The following is a 10,824-nucleotide window of genomic DNA, read 5'->3' as shown; positions in this document are numbered from 1 at the left end:
AAACAAAAGTAAGCTAAGGATAAAAGAAGTTAAAACCCTTGTTCAAATTACACATATCAAACTTTAAAAGCAAAATTCAAATTCATTTGTACCCATTATCTATTATATAGTACACTTTGTCTATAGGGATTTGTTATTTGTGAAGAAAAGATGTATCCATTAATAGAATAAAATATTAAAATTATATGATCATCTCAATAAATGCATAAAATGTATTTTACAATACTCACGTCCTATCCTAAAAACTCTAAACAAATTGGGTATAGAAAAAGCCTACATGAATCAATATTTGACAAGCCTACAACTAATATCATACTTCATGGTAAAAACTTGAAAGCTCTCCTCTATGGTCAGAAATTAGACAAAGGTGACCACTATCGCCACTCTTATTCAACATAATACTGGAAGTCAGAAAGAAAAAAGTAAAATTGTCTCTACAGATGATATGATCTTATACACAGAAAACCCTAAAAACACTATCAAACAACTGTTAGAATAAATGAATCAGTAAGTTTATGCAGAATGAAAAATTACAATGCAAAAATAAGTTACATTTTTTTTTTTAGATTTTATTTATTTTTTTTTTTTTGATTGAGAGAGAGAATGAGAGAGAGTATGGGAGAGAAGCAAACTCCCTGCTGAGCAGGGAGCCTGATGTGGGACTTGATCCCAGGACTCCAGGATCATGACCTCAGCCAAAGGCAGTTGCTTAAACAACCGAGCCATCCAGGCACCCAAGCTATAGCTTTATATAGTAATAACAATGGTATATGATGAAGAAATAAAGAAAAAAATCCCTTTTAAAATAACATGAAGAAAAATAAAATACTTAGGAACAAATTTAACCAAAACATAAAGGTCTTGGGGGGCCTGGGTGGTGGCTCAGTGGGTTAAGCCTTTGCTTTCAGTTCAGGTCATGATCTCAGGGTCCTGGAATCGAGCCCACATTGGGCTCTCTGCTTGGCAGGAAGCCAACTTCCCCCTTCTCTCTCTGCCTGCCTCTCTGCCTAATTGTGATCTCTCTGTCAAATAAATAAATAATTTTTTAAATACATAAAGATCTGTAAATTAAAAACAAGTCTTTGATTAAAGAAATTGAATAAATAAATAAATAAATACATACATACATACCAAGGATTTATGGAGTCAAAGAAAGTTAAAATTGTTAAAATGTCCATACTCCCAAAACTCATCTGTGAGTTCAATACCAGTCAAAAAAAAAAAAAAAAAAAAGTCCTAAAATTCATATGGAACCGCAAAAGACCTCAAATAGCCAAGACAAACATGAGAAAGGACAAAGCCAGACGTATCACACTTCCTAGTTTCAAATTATTCTACAAAGCTATAATAATGAAAACAGCATGGTACTGGCATAAAATAAAACAAAACAAAACAAAAGGGGGGGGGGGAACAGACACATAGACCAATGAAACAGAATTGTGAGCTTAGAAATAAACCCATGCATGTAAGGTCAACTGATACTTGACAAGGGAGTCAAAAATACTCAATGTGGAAAGGATAGTTTCTTCAGTGAGTGGCGATGGGAAAACTGGATAACCACATGCCAAACAATTACATTGGGTCTCTATCTTATACCACACACAGACAGATTAACTTGAAATGAATTAAGGACTTAAATCTAAGACCTGCCATTGGAAATAGGTTATTTGACATTGATCTTGGCAATGGTTCTCTGTAAATGACACTGAAAGCACAAGCAACAAAAGGAAAATTAGACCATATTAAATTTAAAAGCTTCTGCACAACAAAAGAAACAATCAACAAAATGAAAACACAACCTATGGATTGGGAGACAATATCTGCAAACATTATATGCAAGAAGAGGTTAAGGTCCAAAATATATAAAAAATTATACAACTCAATACAAAAAACAAAGAACTAATTAAGAAGTGGACAAGGGATCTGAATAAATTTTCCCCAAGAAAACATGCAAATAACTGACAGGTAATGAAAAAGTGCTTCAGAGAAATGCAAATGAAAGCCACAGTGAGCTATAACTTTACAGCTATTAATATGGCTATTATCAAAAAGATGAAAGATAACAAGTTCTGGAGAAGACATGGAGAAAAAGCAACACATGTGCATTTGCTGATGGAAATGTAAATCAGTACAGTCAGTATGGAAACAGTAGGGAACTTGCTCAAAAAATCAAAAATAGAACTATGATGCGATCCAGTAAGCCCTCTTTCTGGGGCTATGTCTAGAGGAAATGAAATCATGAACTTGTAGAGATGTCTGCACCCTCACATGCACTGCAGCATTAATCACAGTAGTCAAGACATGGAAACAAGTGTCCATTTGCAGATGAAGGAACACAGGTGATATGCAATGGAAGATTATCCCATCATTAAGAAGTGGAAATTGCCATTGGTGTCAGGATGGATGAGCCTTGAGGGTATTAGGTTAAGTGAAATAAGTCAGAGAGACTAAGACTATATGATCTAACTTTTATGTGGAATCTAAAAATGTCAGACTCACAGAAACAGTACAATGCTGGGTGGCAGGGCTGGGGACATGAGAAATGGGGAGATGTTGGTCAAAGGCAACAGTCTTCAGGTATAAGATGAATAAGCTCTGGGGAATCTAATGTATTACATGGTGACTATAGTTAACAATACTGTCCTGTATCCTGGAAAGTGCTAAGAGAATAGATCTTCAATGTTTCCACTACTACCACCACTACATACAAACAAATCATGCTTATATGACACAATTCATGTGTTAACTCATAGTCTTTTGATAATCATTTCACAACATATACGTGTATTAAATCATCAAATTGAACACCTTAAGCTGCTACAATGTTATATGTCAATTATATCTCAATAGAGCTAGAAAAAAGCACTAGATTTAGTAAATTTCCAAGATTAAAATCATAAGGCATATGCTCTCAGACAACAAAATTAAATTACAAATAAATAACAATGAAATATCTTCTGAAATTCCAAGTACATGGTAATTAAGCATGGTCTTCTGAATGGCCTATAGGCTAAAGAAGGCCACATTGGGAAAAAGAAGAATATTTTGCAAACTGAATGTAAAAAGTACTGAATTTAGTGGTTTTCAACTAAAGTCATGTTTAGGTAAACTGTATAAACATTTATATGAGAAAAGAAGTGAAACTCAAATCAATAATTTAAACCTTCACTTAAAAATCTTCTGGAAAAGAAGATAAATGATAATGCCAAGAAATTTTCAATTTTTAAAATTCAAGTGACACAGAAAGTATTCTTTCTTTTCTTAGACGTGAGTGCGTAAATTCAGCCTTGCAGGTCAGAAGGAAGAAGTCAGTCCCTATAGTTCAGAGGCCACAGACAAGATCCACAAACTCTGAAGCAGGAAAAAAAAAAAAAATAGCTATATTCCTCTCTTCCCATTCCTTTACTGACCTTTTCTAAAAGCACATTCACAAGAAACAGGAATCACTCTCGTGACTCATGGTTTTAGCTTTACTTAGTAGGTCAGAGAAGTACAGAAAGATGCTTCATAAAGACCCCTAGTCCCAAAAGATAGACGGTAATAGGAATAAAATAAATCCAGGGAACTGAGCTAAGAGCATCTTTATCCTGTTTATTGTTGTAAACAATAAGAACACAGGAAAGTCCTATGAAATATTAAGTAGGAATTTTCTCTTAGAGCAGTGCTTCTCAAATTTAATATGCTTACAAATCACCTATGATGTAATCAAAACCCAGATTTGATCGTAGTGGATCTAAGTGCAGAATGTGGTGCTAAATTTCGAATAAATGCCAAGGTGATGTTGTTGCTGCTGATCTGTGGAGCACATGTTGAGGGACAAGAGCCTAGGTTAATAAGTGAAACTCATTTTTTCCAGACTTGAGATTTTTAGCTGAGACATTTGAGACATATTCATAGAAAATATCAAAATACATCATCATGATGCAAAGATATTTGAGCCAAAGGTTCACTTATGATTTACTGGAAATTGGAGGCAGTTCCATCTTAGTGACCATATTTCTTCTGAAAACATTCTTCAAGGCTCGCTTTACATCTTTGTTCCGTAGACTGTATATCAGTGGATTAAGCAGCGGACTTACAAAGGTGTAGAAGACAGCTATGATTTTGGATTCCTCGACAGTCTTGTCTGTAGGTGGTCTTACATACATGCAGAAGAGTGTCCCATAAAACAGGGTCACAGCCATCATGTGGGAACCACAGGTGGAGAATGCCTTGTGCCTTCCCTCTGCTGATTTGATCCGGAGGATGGCAGCAATAATGAAGGTGTAGGACACCAGGATGATGCTGAGGGAGTTGGAGAGGTTGAAGCCAGCTGATATGAGCATGGCATGCTCTTTGACATAAGTATCAGAGCAAGAAAGCTTAATGAGTGGTGGGTCAGCACAGTAGAAGTGGTTGATGACATTGGATCTACAGAAGCTCAAGCGGAAGGTCAGGATGGCCTGCAAGAGCCCGTCTGAGAAGCCATAGACATAAGGAAATGTGGCCAAGCAGATGCAAACGCGCCTGGACATTTTCATATTATACTGCAAAGGGTTACATATGGCCACATAGCGGTCATAGGCCATTGCTGCCAGCATGTAAAACTCAGTGAGGAGAAGTGCAATGAAAATGTAACACTGTGTAAAGCAGCCAGCAAAGGTGATGGTCTTCTTCTCTGACAAGAAATTACTCAACATCTGCGGGGTGGCATTTGAGGTGTAGCACAAGTCTACAAAGGCCAAATTAGTGAGGAAGAAGTACATGGGAGTGTGAAGGTGAGAGTCCAGCCTGATCAATAATATCAGGCCCAGGTTGCCTAAGAGGGTGGTAAGGTACACACCCAGAAACAGCACAAAGAGGAGAGGCTGGAGTTCGGGGCTATCTGTAAGGCCCAGGAGAATGAATTCTGTTACTACACTCTTATTTGTGATGGACATTTTCTCAGGGTCTGGACCTGTGCTAGAAACAATAGAAATGAAGGAGACAGGAAGGTACAAATCATATTACTGACTATTGAAATGATTTTTCTCATTATCTCCATGTATCATTCATATTATACTACCCTAAACAGATTCTGTACTTCTACTAATCCATTATTTCATTTGTCTTTATATTGAATTACTATTATATTTCTCTATATAGACACCTACATTTATACCTATAGCTATACCTAAGGATAACAATATTTATACCTATTCCTATATCCATGTATACAACTGAGCTACATATCCTTTTTTTCTCTGCAGTATTTTTGGCTTCTCAAACTCTACTTATCCTACAAGGCTTGGTATGTTTTATGCTTCCAGCACAAGCTGCCTACTTCTCTTTCATTCTGTAGCACATTACATCACCATAACGTGTCTACTTTCTACTCCTCATATACTCCTTCCTCAGGGGCAGGGACAAAGTCTAGCTCATTATTGCACTATGATTTCTTTTTCTTTCTTTCTTTCTGCCTTTCTTTCTTTCTTTCTTTCTCTTTCTTTCTTTCCTTTTTGATTTTATTTATTTATTTAGAGAGAATGTGTGTTAGTGGGGGAATGAATGGGGGAGGGGCAGAAGGAGATAAAGAATCTCTGTCAGACTCTGTGCTGAGCTGAGAGCTGGATAGAGGGCTTAATTCCACAACACTGAGACATAACATGAACCGAAATCAAGAGTTGGATGCTCCACCAACAGAGCCGCCCAGATGCCCTGCATACTCTGACTTCTAAGTACTTTTAACGTACTGAATTTTAAAAATAAAAGAAAAAATAGAGTAAGTATGAAAAATGAATTACTTATAAGTGTTTTACTCATCTCCGTATCCCCACGGAACTTGACATGACAGCATGTCCTTAGGAGAAATAAGAGCTTTTGAATTTTAATGTACAAAGATATCTTAGAAAGCTTCTATCAAGAAAAGTCATAGAAAGTTTGTTTAAGAACCTCTTATGTGGGATATGGGTATCTTCATATGTAACAATTACCCAGGAGATTATGAAGCAGATGTTCCCAGATTCACAATTTTAAAAGGCACAGTCATAGAGTTCTCATAAACTTACGGCAAATAAATGAACAAAGAATCAAGTCACATTAATGCTCACTCAGTATTTTGCAAACAGTCTACAGTAATGATATAATGGGCCAATAAAGAAACAAGTTTTGCATAGTCAGTATTTATGTTGTTAATCACAACTTCTTTCTGTCTATAGTATGACAATCCCCATGGTTTTTTTAGCTCCCTTTACATCACTACTGGTGTTGAATTTCCTCTTCCTTCCTCTCAAATGCCTTTTCTTGTTTGCCTTCTCCCTTCTCTTATATTCAATTTTTTTTTTTAAACTTGCCCGATTCTTATCTCATTTCCAAATGAGTCCCTGAAACTTAGTTTAGTCTAAGTTTTAGAAAGCCAATGAGAGTGCCTTTTTGGGCTTTATCTCCTTTATCCAGAAGGGTAAGTACTTAACATTGGTTGAATGCACTAGTAAAAGCTACTGATAATGACCAACGATCCTTAAGCATGAGTTTTCATTTCCTTATTTGTAAATGGGAATGAGAACATCTGTTTTGCCTGCCCCTAAAGTCATTGTGGACATCAAACTAGATGTTCATAAAGTAAGTGTTTATTGATACTCCACACATCATGTGGCTAAGACCCTGCAGATGTCAAAATGAACAGAACCTTCAAAAATCCCTGCCCTTCTAGCATTCGCATCTAGTGGACAGAGACAAAGAGGAATGCAACTAAGTATATGGTGATGCAAATGGCAGTGTTAGAAAAATTAAGAAAATGGAGTTTTGGAGGGGAGGAGAGTGGGGGGATGGGTGAGCCTGGTGGTGGGTATTAAGGAGGGCACAGATTGCATGGAGCACTGGGTGTGGTGCATAAACAGTGAATCTTGGAACACTGAAAAAACAAAATAAAATTTTTAAAAAAGAAAAAAAAGCAAATGGAGTTTTGTGGAGAGGGTGTTCAACTTTTAAATAGTAACATCACTGAAGTACTCGTGAAACGGTGACTTTTTTTAGCAACAAACTGAAGGAGGATGAGCACAAGCAGTGAACTTATTTTAAGAAGGTATTCTAGGAAGAATAAAGAACGGAGACAAAGGCACCATATGTGATCTTTCTTTGGAACTGCTAAGGATGTGTGTATGTGTACAGGTTTCATGCAGAGGAGTTGCAAAAGTCCCAGCTTAGATGTTCCCTAAAATGTAAATGATTCACTTCTTTGGAAGCCTGATTCATCTCCACTTATGAATTTTCTACCAAGAATAAAAATGACCTTCACTGCAGAACAAAAGTCAGTAGAGAGTTGTAGCTACACTTCCAGAAGTGTCTAGCAGGAAATTACCCATTAAACAGCATATTTCTTTAAATGACATCAAAAGAATGGAAAAGGAGATAATTTCCTATTCATTTGCACCCAGGAAACCCTAGAAAGAGTGTAGACAGTGTTCCCAGGACAGAGAAAAAAGGAAAGAAAAAGATCAGGATTTCATACAAAATTTCAAATTTATAAAATGCATGGCAGGAAATTGGACTTAAAAGTCTCAGTTGCAGAAAAACTCATTTATTGCATATCACTTAATGACTGCCTGTGGGATATGAAATAGTCTGGACCCATGAACTCAGTGACTTGTTGGGATCCAGAAATATCCACTCAAAAGTAGCACAGAAGTCCTTATTAGACAGGCACCAAAAAGACAATGAATAACATGTGTTTGCAGAGAAAGAAGATCACAGACGACACAGCAGCCTGTGTCAAGCTAGAGTGAAAGGTATCTTCTGAACAAGTTGTGGCTTTAGTAGTTTACAACCAAGCAAAGTCCCTAACTAATGAAGAAAGAGCCAACAAAGGAGTTGCAAAAGGACAGTACAAAGCTGCAAGTGGTAAAACCTGGAACTAGGATTAGCTAATAAACAGGGTCCGGTACAAAATAAGAATATTAGTTATCTATGTTCTGTCTATTAGTTATCTATGTTCAAAAATTATCAAGCATTTCAGGATGGCGACAGCTGGGCATGAAACCTAGCTTAACATGCTTCTGCAATCAGGTGAGTTCAACTGCACAAGATGCTGGCTCATGAAGCCAGGTGTTTCTGGAACACAGAGACTAACAGAGCTGATAATGGGGATATAGAAGGAGGGTAGCACCCCGGTGAAAAGAAGAAGTGAAGAGAAGAAAAAGGAGAAAAGGAAAAAATAGAAAAAGTCAGTCAAAGATTCAGCCCTGGTGAGAATGTGCTAGAGGGCAACACGACTCAATGGGTTGCTGTCTAGATCAATTTTGTAGCCTGTTCAGTTACAAGAGAATGAGAAAACATATCATTTCTGAAAATTTAAAAAAAAAAAAAGAAAGAAAAAGGAAGTAAGTTAAGGAAGAACCCTCAGCAAGAATTCAGTGGAAGAATGGTCCTTAGACTTCCTCCTTTTTTTTTCTAATACAAATTTCATAAAAATCTAATGAAACCAATATAACTATGGATCCACAAAGAGGATAAATGCACACACTCAAAATCTTACCAAAAAGTAAAGAAATAGATAGGTGATAGATGATTAGATAGTTAGATGATAGATAGATAGGTGATTCTGGATAAATAGATACATAGATAAATAAATAGATAATAGATGATGATGATAAATAAATGGAAGATAGGTAGATGATAGTTGATAGATAGATAGAGGATAGATGATGATAGATAGATAGACAGATAGATAGATGGATGGATGGATGATAGGTGATAGATAAAAGTAAAGGGCTTTTAGATCCCCTGGCTCCAGGTCTAAGAACTTTATGATAGGGTAAACGTTCACACATGCCTGAAAATGTCCTCGTGTTTTTCTACAGCAAGTAGAACTTCTGCCTTTTTTTTGATTCTTTTGTACCTGTGACAGATCTGTAAAATATTATCAAGGGAGATCAATAGAAATTTCAAAAGCCTGTTTTTTAAGGAAATTAGTTGAGCTTCAAACTCAGGAACTGAGAACAGAAGGCTTTGCTTGGGCATATTTCACGCAAACGAGGTACAAATTACCGTGCCTCAATTTGAGACATTTTGCAATCTCCTCTTGGCTAAAAATAAAGAACATGAAAACACATACACTTACTTCTGATTCTGAAATGCACCTATTTTCTCACTTCTCATTAAGGAACTTCACTGGAGCCTTTCTAGGCTATGAAATGTAGCCACCTTTATACTAGGATGTGGGAAGCACAGACAGGTTATCAAGCAAGTCTCATAAGATCTTCAGAATATCCTCAATGAGTGTTACATGGGGAATCAGGCCTCTGTGGAATAACTAGGACACTCTGGGATCAGAAAGCTAATCAAATGCCTTGATCTTGTTTTCCATCATTTTAAATTTCCTATTTGCCCTAAGATCTCTGGGGAAGGCACACCAGAAAATCTCCATCTCAAAATTTTGATGATCATCTGAGTTTTCCATTTCTTTTTTTCAAGAACTTAGCGCTTTGCCATGTGCTTTAAGGGATCTTCCCCCATCTAACACACTCTGTTTCATTACCTGCCAATATCTCTCTTGCTGCCATGACACTGCAAACCCTTGCAAGCAAGGACTGTGATCTCAGCATCTAGTCCACTCCCTGCACGATGGTAGCTTATCAACAGATACCTTGCTGGATAATATAAGGAGTGTGAAATGTTTGCTTAATTCAGTGAACACACAACAAATCTTGATTATCCAACCCCCTCCCAAGTAACTTTGTGTCTTATGAAGCATGGTTCTTTCTTCCTCACACATGAAATCTGTAGGGAGTTGAAATGGAATCAGTGACTAATTAGTTTAAGAATCCACAGGTAACACATCAGAATGGGGATGATTAATCATAGGTGACGGGCATTGGACCACTCATGTGTGGGCCCAGTATTCGGCTTAGCCCCTTGCAAGCAGTAGTTCAGTAATTCCTCACACCACTCCATGGGGCACTGGTACTCTCATCTTCACTTAAGAGATGGGAAACTGAGGCTAAGAGAGATAAAGTAACTTTTCCTGGTTGAGGCAAGTTATAAATTGTGAGCCTGGGATTCAAACAGGCCAGGGGATCGTCCTTGATACCACATTGTTGACCGTTAAGCAAAGAAATGTGACAAGCTCACACCATGCTAAACTTCTGCAGGTTTACTGACATGCATTCTTTTATTCATTCATTCATCCAAAGGGTTAAAAACATTCAGGGAAAGTCTTGTATTTATCACTGCACTGTCAACATAGAGAGTATAAAAGAAAGTGGAATGACTCGTCCTCCAACAGTTTCTGCTTCATGGTGGGAGGATGAAGCAAGCATATGTGAAGTTTCGCAGTAGGGTTTTCAACTGGTAAGAATTCATATAGATCATGGTGGAAAGTAGTGCAGAGTTTTCCACCAAATAATTCTAATGCAAAGGGCGTAATAACAGTTTATTAGTCAATACAGACTTATTGAGAACCACCTATATTCTACATTTGGGGATATATATATTTGGGGATATATATTTAAAATAATAAGCAATAATAGCTCAGTCAGTTAAGCGTCCAACTCTTGGTTTCGGCTAAGGTCATGATCTGAAGGTCCTGGGATTGAGCCCCGCATAGGGCTCCATGCCTTGTGGAGAGTCTGCTTGAGGATTATTTCCTTCTCCCTCTTCCCCTTTCTCTGCTCACACACACACACACTCTGTCTCTAAAATAATCTTGAAAAAATATGATAAAAAATAAACTGATGAACAAAAACAGACATGCACCTTGCTTTCTGGAGCTGACAATCTGGGAATAATAAAATCATGAATCAAAATTGTTTGGAAAACATAATTTAATTCATGCTAGGGAATGGGGGAAAAGATAGACAAAATTTTTTA

General features: G+C 37.0%; 1 protein-coding gene across 1 annotated transcript; it reads right to left on the bottom strand.

Annotated features, from left to right (window-relative positions):
* Positions 1 to 3,950: 3,950 nt before the first annotated feature.
* LOC132026983 (olfactory receptor 5M11) lies at positions 3,951 to 4,919 on the bottom strand. The gene has a single exon (XM_059415962.1). It carries the CDS (start codon positions 4,917 to 4,919, stop codon positions 3,951 to 3,953), a length of 969 nt encoding a protein of 322 aa, XP_059271945.1.
* Between the last annotated feature and the right edge of the window lie 5,905 nt (positions 4,920 to 10,824).

This window comes from Mustela nigripes, chromosome 1 (genome assembly GCF_022355385.1).
Source record: "Mustela nigripes isolate SB6536 chromosome 1, MUSNIG.SB6536, whole genome shotgun sequence".
Lineage (NCBI taxonomy): Eukaryota > Metazoa > Chordata > Mammalia > Carnivora > Mustelidae > Mustela > Mustela nigripes.
The sequence above is the reverse complement of the archived record's forward strand: the minus strand, read 5'-3'. Positions and strand labels throughout refer to the sequence as shown.